Genomic DNA, 17,318 nt, shown 5'->3' with positions numbered 1-17,318 from the left:
GCAGAGATGAGCAGAAATAGGCTCGTCTTTGTCTAACTAGGCTGAGATAAGAGGTCCCTGTCCTCTCAGGGTTCATAATTTAGTAGGTTCCGTGTGCATAGAGAGAGGTAAAGCTTGTCTCTATGAGAATAAGGAAGAGAAAGCAATTCCTTCTGCCTAGGGCTGTGGGAGAACAGAAAGCACCAAAAAAGTAGTATTTGAGCTGGAGCTCACACCAAGGCCAATTCTTAAGTGTCACCCCCTTGTCCACGGAGAAGAGAAAGCCCTATAAAAACTCTGAAAAAGCACGTAGTCTCATCAGCAACCATCTGCATTTCACAGGAGAAACCGTGACCCATAAAGCAAAAAGCGAACCCCTGGGTCATACTGCGTGCCAAGGGAGATGCCAGGTCCAGAATGAAAGTTGACACAGCACAGTTTAGAGCTCTGCCTGTATTCTGAGCTGTAGAGCACTGGAATGCGGTAAAAGGTGTGGACCCGGAAGTTGGGAAGAGGTTTGATAAGAGAGCAACCCCTCCAACCGTTTGTGCGGCTTCCTCAGCCACGCCCTCTGTCCCACGCTTCTCGGTCACTCACCCGCCACTAGGCGAGAGGAAGTCTGCGTCGTCTTCATCGCCCGCACCGAACATCGCGCTGGCTTTCGCCCCGCAGCAGGCAGGAAGTCGGAGCGTTTCCAAGGCCGTTAGCCGCCAACGTCGTGAAATGCCGCGACAGCTTGCTGCTTTCCGGCAGGACGAACTCTCGCACGGTTTCTGGACACTGCACTCTGGAGGAGGGGGGGCAAAGGCAAATGAAAGAGCCTCGGGGCACGCGCGCCGCCTGACGTAAGGCTTCTCTAGCCTGCAGAGGCGGTGAAACCCGCGGGAGGTCTGAAGTCCTGCGCAGGGATTGGCTAACGAGGCAGGGGGCGGGGCGGGGGCGGGGCAGGGGGCGGGAATCGGCGGCCTCGGTGGCGGTCGTGGACACGTCGAGCCGGGCAGGAGTGGAGGGGGCTTTCGAAGTGTCTTGAGGAGGTGACGGGTTAAGCTTCTGAAAGGGAGACACCGGTTGCGGCTCTCGATCTGGGAAGGTAAGGTCTCCTCCCTCCCTCTCTCAACCCTGGCGCAAGCACAGTCTTTTCCCCTCCGGGACAAGTACTTTCCACGCCACTCTTTTAAGCTTGGCAAAAGGAGAAAGGGCCCGGGATTGGCAGTCTGGAGACCTGAGCTTTCGGCACGGCCCCTACAGTGACATAGCTGGAGTGACCTTGAGACAGGATGTTCGGTACCTCAGTATCCCCGTCTGTAAAACGGGCTTGACGCCCCAGCCGCTAGACCCCTGTGGCCTATGTCGATATTCATTCAACGGTCTATTTGCCCAGTGCTTCGGTGTGCCGGTTGGTCAAGAAGCTTTTAGACCTAGGAGGTCATTAAATACAATCCCATTCTCCTCATAATCCCAGAATTTTCAAATAGGGGAAGAAGGAACCAAACACTTGAATGACTAGGCTGAGGTCACACAGTAAAGGGCAGACTGGACCTGGAACCCTGGTCTCTTGATTCAGGATTTAGTGAGCTGAAGGGTGAACATGAATCCGGTAAGCACTGTGTGCGCATACGGAGTGGTTATGGCTACTGGCATACATCTTGAGAGAAGTCCCCTCTCTGGAGTCCAGCAATGCGGGTTAGATGCAAGAGAGCTGGGATATTCTGGGAGTGGGTGATGGAAAGGAGGAAACTTTAGAAGCTGAAAATCCCCAGCCCCAACCTTGGCCTTGGTTTTGCTTAGTCTCCCTGCCATACACCTAAGTTAATATCAGTTGTTGCCGACTTCTTTGCCTCCGGGTTCCACCCTCTGTATCTTATATGTCTTTGGTTAACCTGTTATAATTTTTGGAACAATCTTCAGGTACTCTTGGCTTAGCCGAGATGTGGATAAGCAGATAGTGTCCCACTGTAGCATCCATTTCCATAGATCTCACTGGAGTTTTTTCACTCTGGGCTTCTTTCAATCAGGTTAGTACAACAGGTATCCCTTTCCTGAATGTTTTAATCTGTTAACATAAAATTGAAGTCGAGTGATGGGTACCTCCTCCCAGAGAACATTGAACCTCTAGGCACTTTGCTTATGCTTTTTATTGTAGTTTGTGTACTTCTAAATTGTAAGCTCCTCAAGGACAGGGACCATTTTATTCATCTCAATGTCTCCTGTGTCACAGAGCACAATGCTTTCTTTCCCATAATGGGTTCTTCTTATTTTTTTGTTAGATTGAGTAATGGAATTAATCCCTGTTTTCTTATTCCTTAATTTACTCCCTTGGGATTTTTTTCCCCATGTAACCCAGAGAGCCCAGTAGTGGCTCTTGCCTTTTGTAGGTAGCTTCCAAAAAGATAAAAATGCTATTGAACTGTCTGGGTTGCTTAGTCTCTTTTATTAATTGAAGATGATTTGACTATTGTTTAAAACTCTGAGGGAGGGGAAAGAGGGAAATAAGATAGCTAGAAATATTATATATAACTTTAATTTTTGTTAGTAAAGAATTCCTCTGTCAGAATGAAGGATAGGGCTATTGCATGCTTCGGTGTTTATTTTACAGATTAAGGTGGTTAAAGCAGTGAAGGTTGACAGTGTTAAAGCAATGATGCAACTGGAATCTAAACACTAGAACAGGAACCCTTTGCATTAGCTGTTTAGAATATGAATTTGGCTACTTTTCAGGAAATAAAATAATGAACTACATAAGTTATATAGCTCTTTTTAACCCTTCTCCCCAGGACTGGTCTCTGAAACATCTGAATAGTGCTTTTAAAAAATAGTGAAAGATCATTTGAGTGTTAATCTGCATTCTTGAGTAGGGGTGTTTTTATTTAGGGTGTGTAAGTAACCTTTTTAGTTAGGCAGTAATCCTAAAATCTGGATTAGACTTTTTGGTGATTGGAACACCACAAATATGCCTGCCCAGATCATACTGTGGGAACACAGTTGTTGGTTCTGATTGGCAGTATAAGAAAGTGGAAGGTAGTGGTGAGGGTTCCTCAGCCTTTGAACTGCAGGATTGAGTGCACTTAAAAAGCCACTGTCTTCCTGAATTAGACTATGAGACTAGAAATCAGGAAACCTGAATTCCTGTCCCAGGCCCTTCAACTTACTCTGAGCTTGGGCCAGGTCCCTTAAACACTTTGTAAAAGGAGTGGATTAGATCCAGACATCTATCTATTAAGTACTGCTGGGGACACACAGTTAAATAAGGCACAACCCTAACCTCCGGTTGAATTAAGCGTTTTTGTTTGTTTTGCTTAATTATACAGCTTTTAGATGTGTTTATAAAATGTACCGACCCCCTGAAAATTAATCAGGAAGCAGCAGTTTTAACAATTCCTTTCAAAATCAGCAATTTTGCTATAGAAATGACAACTTTAATATACAGGCACACCCATCCCAATCTGTACTGATGAATGCAGTATAGTGTTTAGTCATTGAAAACAGAAGAATGGTAGAACACAATTCAAGAACTATTATCTGAAAATCTGCTATGTTTAAGGTACTGTGCAGGGTTTTGCCTAGGATAGGAAGATGAGTTAGTCGTGCTTGTCTTCAAATTACTTAATATTAATAGTTGCGTAGTGGGGATAATTGAATTATACAAATAGCCATAACAGAAGATATATCAAAGCAAGTCCCCTATGTAGAAATTAATTATTGTAAGATTTCAAGGAAAGAAGTGATCATATCCAATTTGGAGGAGGGAGTAGAGTTAGATATGGGTTTTGGAGATGAGTGGGATTCTAAGTGGAAGTGAGCAAGTAAGCCTTCCCAAATTGAAGGGGTGGCTTTGGCAAAAACACAAAGGCAGGAAAGAAGGCACAAATTTCCTACAAGATAAAAGTTGCCCTCTTATCTAATACAATTAGGGTCAGTCATTGTTTGATGAAAAGTACGTGAAAGCAGGGATTCATACAGGTATTAATTACATGCAGACCTTAAACATTTTATTTTAACCTAAAATATAAACATCTTTTTGCCATTCTTTTAACACAGTCTCTTCTTAGAGTGTGGGTCTCAGGGACCTGAAAACTACAGTGTGAGGGCCAAGTCACGTCCTAACCTACTGTCTGTTTCTGTAAATAAAGTTTTATTGGAACACAGCCACGCTTATTTGTTTATATATTATCTGTGGCTACTTTCACATACAAAGAAGAGTTGAGTAGTTATGTGTAGTTATATGTATAACTACATATAGTCCCTCCAAAGCTTTCGACTTGGTTTTCAAAGGAACAACTACTAGAAAGTCTGTAGCATAGTAGTTAAATTCTTAAGCTCTGGAGCCAACTTATTTTGCCACGTATTAGTTCTGTGGACCTAAGGCAAGTTGCTCAGCTTCCTCCTTTATAAAAGAGGAACAATAAAAGTATCTGGTTCCTAGAATTCTTGTGAAGATTATATGAGTTAAATCACAGCACATAGAACAGTGCCTGTAGTACATTACAGTTAGTAAGTACACAATATTAGTGCTGCTGTTGTCTCACTCTTCTCATTTATACTAAATTGCTTTACATAATACCTTATTAATTACATATTTATGATAATAAGCACAAGTTGGTTTGTGAACAGACACAACTAACACCCTTTATTAGCACATAACTTCATTGAGAGGGAGAAAAGTGTTGCTTCTATGACATTGGAGAATAGCCTAGCCTAGTGTGTTATCTGTTAAGTTGGTTAAGAGAGTTTAGTGGGATAGTTTTGCTAAGAGTATAAGACAACAGTATTCACAGGGAAGTAGTGGATTAAAATGGAAAAAGAGACCAAGGCCATATTTATCAAATACCTGGAAGGGAAAGGTGACAAGTTTATACTTAGCCTAGTAGGAAATAGAATTTTGTATTCCAAATGACATAGTGATGTAAAAAAATTCAAATGGTTTAGGAGTGTATGAAGTAAAAAGTAAGTTTTTCTAGCCCCACTTTATGAGTAGCCATTTCATTTTTCTAATACTCCTTAGAATGTGGAGTTGTATGCGGATTGAATGAAATAAAGCATGGTAAACACTACTTGGGGTACTGGTATTAATCTATTAAAAACCTCAATCCAGTTTTTTTGGATTATAATCTTAATTTCGAATTGAGGAAAGTATTAGCACATACACTCAATGTGAATAAAATTAAATGACTGTTCTAAAGGTGGTAATTTATACCACACTCTTGAGAGTCTACAATCATTAAGTTCTTCTCCTTGTTCTAATTTGGCTGTGCTATTAATTCCTTTATGACATCCTCACCAGAAGTGCTATAAAAGAGAAAAAGATGACGTAATTATCACTGGAAAATCAAGTGTTTATAGTGACAAGATGACTTCGGCTAGTGGAAGATGTCAGATAAATCAGTGACCACAGGGCACCCAGATATCTCTCCCATATAAAATTGGCAGGCTGGGCATAATTAGAGGTAAGGGAGAGAGGTGAGAAGGCAGGTTGTTGATAACCTCCACTCCCACATGCAGATTTTATCATAATAGACCTATTGAAAAAATCAGGTTTTCTATAGTTTATGACAAAGAATGAGAAGTCACCAAGAATCTGATACTTACTACATTAAAATGAGCAGCTTATGCCAAAAGAAATCTTATGGTAAGGACTGGGAAGGAAATGCTTTTGAAGTTCTATTGCTTTGAGTAATATTTCATAATTTAGGTAACATCCCCAAGCAGAGGAGGGGCCCATCCTTAGGAATGCAAAGCCCTGCAGAGAAGGAAAGGGTTGAGGCGGGTCCACCCTACCTCTTTTCCTTTATACAAAGGCCCTAGGTTTTTGTCTACAACATGCTTTTGTAGGCTGAGGACATTATGCAAGTACAGCGAAATGAGATGGAAACCTGCATTGCAAAAGTAAATATGAGGAATGATTTGGAGGGAACTGATAAAGAGCAAAACTCTAGCAACCAGTGAAATATTAGAGGATCATTTTAGCCAAGTCGAGTCTTTCCCTAAATATGTAATAGAGTTATTATAGAACTATGCTGAGTGTTTAAATAATTTTAAAGCAATTTAGAGAACGTAATCATTCAATTTATGAAATGGAAGGCAGAGGAATGCTGCTAACTATGCACCTACAGGCCCCCATTCCTCTCTCCTACCTTTTCTGATGGCTTTTTATCAGCTCCCACACAACCCTGTGCACAGTCTATATCTTTATACATCTCATATTGTATCTTAATTATTTCACTTATTGTATTTGTATGTATCCCTTCTCTACAGACTAGGCTTCTCTAAGTTAAGGATTCATCATGGTACTGTCACTCAATAGGTGCACAATAAATTTGAATGAATGAATGAATGAATGAAGAGACTGAGTTCTTGGGTCACACAAATGATAAGCCCCAAGAGCCAAATCTAGAACCCAGATCTTCTGATTCCTGGCCTAGTACTTTTCCACCGCACCATTCAGCTTCTGTCTGAGGTATCGATTAACTTTTCTCATTTTCATTTAGAGTCTCTGTGCATTTTCATTAAATCATCCTTTATTAATTAAAAAGAGGGAAGAGTAAAAAAGGAACAGTTAAGATGGTTTCTAGTTTCTGCCTCACACCAAATTAATTCCCAGTATTCTTTACAAGCAAACCCACAACATTGTGATCTAGAGACAATTGAAATCCTATCTACTGCAACTAAAGAAAAGTTTAAATGAAGTACTTTTGCCTGCCTTTGATTGTAACGAGAAGACAGTTCAAGCAATGCTTTGGTGATAGAGTTGACCCTTAAACAATATGGATTCGAACTGTGAAGGTCCACTTATAGGTGGATTTTTTCAATAAATATACAGTTCTCCGTATTCCTGGATTTTGCATCTGCATAGTCAACCAACTGCAGATCAAATACAGCATTTTCTTGAATGTAGAGGGCTGACTGTATGCATTGTTCTATGCCATTTTATACAAGGGACTTGAGCATCCATGGATTTTGATATCTGTAGAAGTTCTGGAACCAATATTGAGGAACAACTGTAGTTAAGTTTTTGGGGAGTGAAAAGTTACAGATTTTCAATTACACAGGGGTCAGTGCACCTAACCCCCACATTGTTCAAGGTCAACTGCATATATGTATGTATACGTATTCTTTAAATCAAACTGTAAGGGCCATATACTTTAAGTGACATGAAAGTGGTCTCTGCTTGTGACTTGGACATCTCCTTTAAGAGATTAATTTTGTCATCTAATGAGTAAGCTGTTACTGATAATATTTCATACTTACCATACCTTAGAATTAAAGTATTTGGACATTTTATTTGAGCCTTGCAAACCTGTGAGATTGTCAGGGGAGGTATTTTTATATCCATTTTGCAATAAAGAAACTAGTACTTTCTGGGTTTTGGTGATTTGCTTAATGATACAAGGCTAATAACGGAAACTTGTGTCTATAGCTCAGAGCCTCTGATGCCTAGTCCAGTGCTTTCTACACTCTTATCACAGCATCTATAAAACAGTCTAAAAACTTATTATATAAGTCATACTAAAGAACCCATGGTTAACACATTGGAAATGTGTCAAGATTACGAAAGGATCCAGTAAGAGAAGAGTGAAAGGGTGCATCTTGTGATTGCTTTATTCCAGTGTGTGGCTTAGCCAACAACAAAAGGTATCAGAGAAATGGAGTATAGTAGCTGGGAGATCCACTCCCCATTGGACTTAGGCCCTTCTATCATTGCATAACTAAAAGACCTTTTCATTTGTTTGTTTGACATATCAAATTTGAGTTGTCCTATTCAGACCAGGCAAATAAAAGCTTTTCTAAAGGCTTTGTGAAAATTGTAGTTGTACACTTGATCTTATTTGTACAGAAAGGTGAGAGTGGTACAGAAAGGTGAGAGTGGGCAAGAGAAACAGGAACTTCTGTGTTATTTGCCACTAAAACAGGATTTGTAAAGCTCAGAAACCCCTTCTGCTTAGCTGCTTCCCAGCAAACCGTCTGGAGAAATGGGAGAGTTGGGGAAAGTGGTTAGCCTACTGTTACTGAAGCCTTATATGAGAAGCAAATGTTATGGGTTCAGTTGACTAATGAGTATATTAGCATCATTATTCAATAACATGGGCCTCAGTTTGCCCATCTATAAAATAAAGGAGTTGGACTTAAAGTTTTAATCTTTTCAAAATAGGAAATATATTCATGTGGTTCAGAATTCAAAAAGTACACATGGATATTTAGTGGAAAATGTTCCTTCTACTCATAACTGACATCTGACCAGTTAGTTCCCCTCCTATGGATCACAATGTCACCACTTTTTTGTACCCCTACCCCTAGAGGTAGTAAAAGTGTTTACAAACAATATGTATGTACTTTTTCCCCTTTAAAATTTGCAAATGATAGCATACAGCACACTTGCTTTTTAAATCATACTTTGGAGATCATTCTATATTAGTATATAAAAACAGCTTCTTTATTCTAGTTTATGGTGGTGAAGTATTCCATTTTATGGACATGATCATTTATTTCATCAGTGCTCTATCAGTGAACATTTAGGTTGTATTTTCTATATTTTGCTTTTACAGTCCTATGAAGAAAATTTGTCTGACATTTCACATGTGTCAGTATATCTGTAGGACAGATATTTAGTGGAATTGCTAGCTTAAAGTCTGCATCATACTGATAAAGACTTTTAGTTCTGATATTCTATGAGATTTTAATTATAAATGAACAGTGAAAAAGATGAGAAGGTATTATTTTCTTGAAAACATCTTGATTTCTATCTCTTCTTATTCAGAGACTACATCTTAAATACCAAGTATAAGCAGCCTCACCAAAAGTCACCTCTATTGTGATCCCATAGATTTGTCTAGTTCCGTTTGTTGTGATATTTATTACTCAAGAGCTAATTTGAAAGGTGAATGTTATAAACTTAGGACAAAAAAGAACTGTCTCCCATCTACTTTTACCAGTACTTACCACATAGAGGATTCTGAAGATTAGCTGGTTATCACAAGAAATTAAAATGGAAAGATTAATAGAGAGCCTAACTAATATCTGTCTGTGTATTTTTTATTGGCTTCCCCAGTTTTTTGATGATTGTAGGATGTGTGATAATTTTGTGAAATGGGTGATGGATGCCATAACAATCACCTGTGTTTTTTTGAGGTGCTAGGGACCATAAGCAAATCAGAATTAATATCATCCCTTCATACTTTTTTTTTTTTTTTTACCATACCTGCTAACCTTCTTTCCCTCCTTTTCACACCTCCATCATTCTCTCCCTAGGTGCTTTAAGCCATTTGTGAAATTTATTCTAAATAACTGGTTTCAACCAAAGCCTCCATCCTCTTCATTTCCAAATTTCCTATAGCCTTTGGGATATAGAGTACTTAATACTTGTTGAATTGAGTTTGGGTAGATGTCAGAGTACTATAGTCTCTACTTGGCTACTCTCTCAAGTTATCCTTCCTTTTCCCTGTGCAGCATGGCACACCTTCCAGCCCATCCCTATGCACACCTAATGTGATTCAGGAAGGGGCAGAAGGCCAAGTAGATTATCTTGAAGAGGAGTATGTGTCTGTGTATGTTTAAGTAAATAGTCACACATATTCTGTTTGCTCCCATTGCCAGTCTTTGTGCTACAGTTGAAAATTTGGAACCTTATTTATTTAGCTACACACTAGTGGTAGCTATGGAGTTAGACATACTCAGTAGGGATAACCTAGGAATATGCATTTAAAAATAAACGTTATCTTTTTATTCCCACAAATCTCATTTTATGTATAAAGTTATAAAGATCATAGTGACTATTAGATAAATACAAACTCTGGCTTATAAATGGATGTTGTACATTTAGAAGAGACAGTTTGATTAGTGTTGACTCTTGATTTTAGAATAAAGAAACTTGACTATGCTTCAAGCTTGGCCATGCTTTAAGCTCTCATGGACTCTCTGTGAGATAACTCTAATAAACTCTGTGGGACAGGAGAAAACCAGGCCCATTCGTGGGCTATTACTCCTTACAGTTATGGATGACAGGATGATAGGGCTTAATATGCAGCTCATCCAGGTAAGTCCCAACTTTCCAAATATAAGCTTTCTTTAGTGCCAGATTCCCAGGGTAAATTACTGCTGAGTAGCTCAAACTAGATGTGTCACTAGGCTTCTTTCTACATTTAGACAGCTTGTAAAAGGCCCATGAACTTTCTAGAAACTGACTGTGAAAAGAGTTTTCTTTATTATTTTTTTAGAAACATCACAAAGTGCATGGTGCCATTGTATGGCTTAGTATTAAGGGGCAGAACTTCTCTTTACTTACTCTTAAGAAACTAAAATGTAGAAAAGATAAGATGGGCAAAAACAATATAATGTATCATATTTTCATTTATTTCAGTATGGCATTTTGAGCACATCTCTTTTCCTTTCCAAAATCCTAATGAAATGTGCTTGCTTCAGCAGCACATATACAAAATCCTAATGAAATAACTATAGAAATGTAAAAATAAGAATGTGATATTAAGATTTATAATAAAATATATTTCGTTTTCATCCCATTTCTGGCACAGAGCTCCTAAAACTCTTGGGATTTCCTAAGTGAAAAGGGCAAGAAAGCCCCCAGGGTCTTCTAAGGATTGGGGCTGGTTGCCAGTGAATCCTAACTAGTGATTAGAGGGTTGGAATGTTCAGTGCCACCCCGACATCTGGGGGGGCGAGAGGCTGGAGATTGGGTTCAGTCTCCAATGGCCAATTATTTAATCAATCATGCCTACATAATGAAGCCTCCCTAAAAACCCAAAACAATAGGGTTCAGAGAGCTTGCTTCTTGGGGAACTCGAGTGCTTCCTTAGGCCACTGTGCTGGGCCCCAGGCTCTAGAAGGACAGAAGCTCTTTTGTTCAGGACCTCATCCTATGTATCTCTTAATCTGTTGATCTATAGCCTTTAATATCCTTTGTAGTGTATGGGTACTCCGATGAGTAAATGGGTTTCCTGAGTTCTGTGAGCTGCTCTAGCAAATTAACAGAACCCAAGGAGAGAAGGTAGTGAGAACCTCTGATATACATAGCCAGTTGGTCAGAAGCATGGGTAACAATCCGAGATTATTACTGGCATCTGAAGTGAAGGGCAGTCTCGTGGGACTGAGCCCTCAACCTGTAGAATCTGATGATATCTCCGGGTAGATAGTGTAAAGAATCTCATTGAATTGTTGGACAACCAGCCAATACTGGAGAATTGCTTGGTGATTGTGAAACATCCTCCCCCCATAAAAAAAACAAACAAACAAAAAAAACGTCTTGTATAATTAGAAAAGAGGAAGTAAGAAGCCTGAAGCTTTGAGATGTTTCAAAGAAAGTGGATGCAAATTGGAATCAAATTGAAGCAATTGCTGACCACCTGATATAATATAGGTGAAGGGTGTCCCTGCCTGTGAAGTTAAGTGGGTAGGATTCACTAGCTAGCACACCTTGAAAACTCCTAAATGGAGAACAGCAGTGGTTAGAAAGAAAGGTTAGCTATGGAGTAATGGGTGAAGGAAAAATAAAAAAACTTGGGGAATTGTGCCTATGCCAAGTTTAGAAAAAACAGTAGATTAAAAGTAATAATAATGAATATTTATCAAAGCTTAATGGTGCTTAGGCAGTGTGCTAAGTGTTTAGGTGCACACTGTCATGAGGTACATGCTATTGTCATCCCCATTTTAGGGGAAACTACCTTGCTCTCTTAACTACTAACTGAACTCCTTAAAACCATTCTATGGGGTAGGCTGTGTTTATTTTCCTGATTTTAGAGTGGAGCCAGAGAGTTGTCAAGTAATTTGCTTAGGGCCCACAACCAAAAGGTACAGTTTTACCAGTTAGAGAATGAGTATAGCTCCCTGTGTACTTGGAGAGTCACCATAAAAAAGGAAGAATTATCTTTTCTGCCCACAGTCTCCTCTTGGTTTTTTATTTGTTTGTTTGTTTTTAGCGACCTATTCAGGGTTTCCAAGGAATTCTCAATCTCAAAAAGGCAGGAGTTGGTGGTTAGAGACAGACCCTAGAGTGCTAAACTTGGAGCAAATCTTAAATTTCATTAATCATGTTGGGAACTAACATCCAACAATTTCATCATACGAAACAATGCATTTGAGGTTTGTGTTTCTGGTGGTTTAAGTCCTATTTCACAATTAATCTAGAAAAATAAAACTACAGAAAATATATAATTTCTCTTTCATCTGGAACTCAAATATTTTATATCAGAGTGTGTGAAAAAACCTTTCTCAAATCCCAGAAATGAGCCATTGGTAATTCAGTGTTAGTCAAGAAGACTCTTTGATTATTAGGTGGTAGTATGTATAAATTTTAAGTGAGATTAGCTCTGCGACCTTTTGGAATATCAAAATAAATGCTTTATTTTAGATCCTGGTTGAATCATTACTTCTTTTTTTTTTAAGCTCTAACTTGTTAAACATCCAGTTCTTAAACTCTTTGTACTATATATTTATATTGTACATATTTTTAATTCAGAACTGAGATTCTCAAATTTTAAAGTGCAGAAGAATTGCCTGTATAGTTTGATAAATATCTAGATACTGAAGCCTCATTTCCTAAGAGAAGATTCAGTAGTCTGGAGTGGGGTCTATATTTTTCATTTTTAGCCAGACATCTCAGATGATTCTGATTCTGGTCCTTAGAGTACACTTTGAGAAACTCTTGAGTTGGGAGGAAAGTAATTAATATTTATTATTTATAATGTGTGTTATCAATGTACCAGTCACTTTTATATGTATTTTGACATTTCATATTTGAAATACGGTGAGATTTTATTATCTTAGTTTTATGTATATGTATTATCCCCTCAAAGTTTTAGCAGCTTGTTCTGAGTTCCAAAGATGGCATAGCCTTATGACAGCAGTCTGACTCCAAGAACCAGGAAGGCTCTTGCTCTTACTATTTCTGCTATGGAAAGGTATCTCTCAGAAGAGATAATGATTTTAAGGTTGGTAATTTGGAAATTGTCAGAAAGTGATATGATCACTATGCTCTGAAATGTGCTCGATAAGTAAATGTTAAAGCTACTGAAATGTTAGAATGTCTAAAGCATATCATCTGACATTCAGAATACATTTAGAGAAGACGAGTATGCATTTGTTTGTCATTGAAACAATATATTACATACCTAAACTTTTCTAATTGAAACAGGCCCCAAAGATGAGTTATTCTGTCTCTTTACTAAGGAAACTGTGACCATAAAGATAATTACCTAACACTTTGGAAGAACCAGGCTGGAATCAGAATCTCTTGATTTCTAGTTTTATGTTCTTTCAAACTGTAATAATGATAAAGGTTAAGGTGGGCTCCAATCCATATGTTGCTTGAGAATTATCCAGAAGACCGTTAAATCAGTGGTTGGGAGTGATGACTCTCTGTGACAATAATCAGCATTTGAAAGTTCACACAGAGACATAATAATGAGAGGAGATCTGGTATTTTAAAGGATTAGAAAAAATCATGACATTTTTATGGGTTATTCTTTAAAATTTCTTTTTCTAACACTGAAAACATGTAGGAGAATGGTCGTTGGGGCATTTGTGAATTTTAACAAAATGCCGAAATGTGACCTGGAGCTAGGTTATATGGAAGTCCATTCTCACCTTACTTAGAGCCACATAGAGGTGGAGCAGCCAAGAATACTGCCGGTAACAGTTTTAGCATAAATTGGATGCCTTAACATGGTTTAAAGGACTGCAAGACACAGCTACTCTGGAGGTGGGTAACAAGTAGAGTTAGCTCCTCTTGCACAACTTAAAGGGCAAGGACTTCATAGACTTGACAGGGTGCTTGAATAACTTGACATTGGTTTACCCCAAATGTAGGGAATATCCCCTTGTGCTTCCCAAATAGAAATAGGTCTACATTTCTTTCTAAGCTTCTCTCAAAACTACAACTCTGTTTCCTTATCTCAGTTTTTTTGGGTTGCTCCCAGAAAGCAAAATAGCTAACTTTGTGTTGAAACAGGGTTGCAAGATGGTTGAATGAAAGTACCTTGATACAAGTAATAGAAAGAGCACTGGACTTGAGGTCAGAATCTGGGTTCTAATTACGGCATGCCACTAGACTGCCACGTGTCCTTAGCTAGTCAGTTAACATTCTGCACTACGATTTTCCGTCTGCAAAACGACTGGTCATTCTTGTTTAATCTAGGCTTGTCCTTCTAGTACAGTAGGTTTAGAAACTTACTACATTGTTGTAGGTCAGCAGAAAAACCTGAGAACATGTCACAAAAGTAAACGAAGTTACTATTGAACCCACACTTAGAATCACTCCGTCAACAAATATTTATTGAATACCTACCTAAAGGGTATACAAAACTGTAGTAGCCTTAACCTAAACTTTACAATACATCTGTAAACAAGATATGAATATTATTCTTCAGCTTTGAGATTGAGCACTCACAGAGCATAATCATAGTAACAGAATATTAATAATGCTTTTGTATATCTCATGTGGTCTTTTTTTTCTTTCAATAGTTCTTCCCATTCATTATATTATTTGAATCATATAACAACCCTTAAGGAGAGTAAAACAGATATAATCTCCATGTTTCCCTGAGTTTTGGATGAAACTGAAACCCAGAGATCAAAAGTGATTCTCAGGTAGGGTGATTTTGTCCCCCAGGGGAATTTGGCAGTGTCTGGAGAAATTTTTGGTGTTCACAACTGGGATGGTGCTACCGGCATTTAGTGAGTAAAGGCTTGGGGTACTGTTAAACATTTTACAATGCACAGGCTAGCTCATACAACAAAGAATTATTCAGCCCCAAATGATAATAATGCTAAGATTAAGAAACTCTGACATAGGCATTTTACCCAAAAGAATACAAAGTAATGGAGTTGGATGGACCAGAATCCAGATCTTGGATTCAGTCTAGTGTGTTTTCCACCATACCTAAAACAGGGCATTAAAAAATTGAGTCACATAAATTCTGGATTTATTGCTAATGTTTTGAAAGGGGTATGAGTGAAAAGTGGGGTTTGTTGATATCGTTGTTGAAGATTTTCACGTATAGTACAGATTGTATAATCCCATGAAAATCTATTAAGTATTTGCAGTGTGTCTTACAGTCTGTCATCCATGTCCCACAGGGAACTTTGTCTACTTTCATCATTTTAAAAAAAATTTATTGAGCAACTACCAAATCTGAGTCATTTACCCAAGTGCCATTGAAATTTGGGCACAGCCCCTTTAGCTGCCTCTATACATAGTACCTACTGCCAATCTAAAGACTCATGGAACTTTTATAGGAAATATCACTAGGATTCTCAGCTAGAAATTAACAAAGCCAGGACTTAATACCCCTTGGCTCCAAACCCATGCTTGAAACAATATTCTGTAAGCTTAACTTTTACTTACAAAGGGTGGCATGTGACTTTAGAAGCTCTTAGAATCTGGGATAGTTCTTGTAGAATATTCTTAAGTTTTACCCTTCAAACCATTTTATAACCCAGAAGGTAGAAGATTCTCCTAATCATTCTAAAGTTTTAACAGGTGTCTTTTTGGATTCTGGCAAATTAGAGAATTATAGCTCATGACTCTGTAAGAAATTTTTTCCCTTCTTTGAATGCCTCACAGAACTTGAGCAGGAAATATTAGAGAAGAACAAATGCCATTTATGCTACACAGCAGCTAAAGTACTCTATTAAAATATAAGCTGATCATATCACTTCCCTACTTATTATCTGTAAATAGCTTCCAGTTGCCTTTGGAATAAAATTTAGAGTCCTTAAGATGACCTTTAAGTTCTACAAAGGCAAGAATCTTATTTTTTTGCACCTGGCTCCTTATAAGCAGATAATGAAGCCTTCATGGATTTTGTAAGAATTAAATAACTTTTTGAATGAATGAATATTTGTTGATTGTGCTTTCAGATTCAATAACAAGGTAGAAATTAATTACTTGCCCTCAAAGAACTTGCGATATACATTATGGCACATTTTATCTTGTATCTTAAGAACTGTGAGTCAAAATTGCCATAAGATAAGATTACTAGGGAAATAGATTTTTTTGGTTAAGAATTAAGGAAAACTTCATGGTAAAGGTAACTAGCCTTAAAGAATGAGCTAGCCTTTTCACAAAGATGGCGCCAAAAGCAAAGAAGGAAGTCCCTGCCCCTCCCAAAGCTGAAGCCAAAGCAAACACTTTGAAGGCCAAGTAAGTAGTGCTAAAAGGTGTCTACAGCCACAAAACGATATGCATGTCACCCACCTTCCGATAGCCCAAGACCCTGCAGCTCCAGAAGCAACCCAAATATCCTCAGAAGAGTGCCCCCCAGAGAAACAAGCTTGACCATAGTGCCATCATCAAGTTCCCCCTTGCTGCTGAGTCAGCCGTGAAGAAGCTAGAAGACAACAATACACTTTTGTTCATTGTAGATGAACCAGAGATCACACAGGCTATGAAGAAGCTCTATAACATTGACATAGCCAAAGTGAACACCCCGGTCAGGGTTGATGGAGAGAAGAAGGCATATGGTTGGCTGGCTCCTAACTACGACGCTTTGGATGTTGCCGACAAAATTGGGATCATCTAAACTGAGTCCAGCTGGCTAATTCTAACTATAAAAATTCCTCACTGTAAAAAGAAAAGAGAGAATGAGCTGAACTGTAAACTCAAAAGAGCAAGGGTCGTGTTTTAATTCTTACAAATTTTAAGTGCATAATAAATGTTGAATAAATAATAGCAGGATTTGCACATATACAGAAAATGGAGGAGAAGGGAAAGGAATTACACAAGCCAAAGAGGCATACAAGTGCCAAAGTGCTAAATTTATTAAGGAAAAGTGAAATTAGTTTCAGTGGAATATTTGAATGTAAAGGGGATTACATTGAGATAAGGTTAGAAGTTAGTCTGTAATAGATAGACATAAATGACAGATAGTGAGCATAAAATAAGTGTATGAGTATCAGAAGTTAGATGTGAAGATGATTAGGTTTCTCTTTGCAGACAGGAGTTAGTTTCTGGGAGTACAGCCTAAAATGCAAATTACAGCTTGAGAAATACATGTAAGTGGTATCTGGAGTACAAACACTAATTAAGCTAGGAGTACTGGTTCTATTATCAGCATAATCACCACAATATTTAGATTCCTGTATTTGGCTTGGCTGAAAAGAGTGTTTCCTTATTTTCCTGAAAGGGAGCAACACAACCTGAGAAAACCCTAGGGATGTTTGAATAGTTGTTATAGAAATTGTGTATTACTGAGGAGCTCCATGCAATGACTTCTAAGGTCCTTCCAATTCTTAGTGAGATTTCAGTGGCCCACAAATGAAGAGACAGGACACTCAGGTCTCCATTTCAGGTGGTCTACATATAGATGAAGAAATGGCTTTTCCTCTCTTTTCAG

The 17,318-nt window shown here is 38.4% G+C and overlaps 2 protein-coding genes and 1 pseudogene across 5 annotated transcripts in view; 2 read left to right on the top strand and 1 right to left on the bottom strand.

The window, feature by feature from the left end:
* Positions 1–764, bottom strand: part of FKBP15 (FKBP prolyl isomerase family member 15) — a 47,469-nt gene extending 46,705 nt beyond the window's left edge. For 2 of the 3 annotated variants that reach the window (XR_001594588.2, XM_016126230.2), the window contains exon 1: positions 577–764. Coding sequence is in view for 2 of the 3 variants with exons in the window: in XM_016126230.2 (XP_015981716.2) it covers positions 577–629 (53 nt within the window). In the remaining variant the exon portion in view is untranslated. The remainder of the gene's footprint in view (positions 1–576) is intronic. The other variant, XM_016126231.2, reaches the window with a different exon arrangement.
* Positions 765–930: 166 nt separating this feature from the next.
* Positions 931–17,318, top strand: part of SLC31A1 (solute carrier family 31 member 1) — a 31,817-nt gene continuing 15,429 nt past the window's right edge. For both annotated transcript variants that reach the window (XM_016126239.2, XM_016126240.2), the window contains exon 1: positions 931–1,069. The gene's annotated coding sequence lies outside the window, so the exon portion shown is untranslated. The remainder of the gene's footprint in view (positions 1,070–17,318) is intronic.
* LOC107500748 lies at positions 6,696–17,312 on the top strand (annotated as a pseudogene).

The sequence above is a fragment of the Rousettus aegyptiacus genome, unplaced genomic scaffold (genome assembly GCF_014176215.1).
Source record: "Rousettus aegyptiacus isolate mRouAeg1 unplaced genomic scaffold, mRouAeg1.p scaffold_m13_p_3, whole genome shotgun sequence".
Classification (NCBI taxonomy): domain Eukaryota; kingdom Metazoa; phylum Chordata; class Mammalia; order Chiroptera; family Pteropodidae; genus Rousettus; species Rousettus aegyptiacus.
This window is presented reverse-complemented; position numbering and strand designations above follow the sequence as displayed.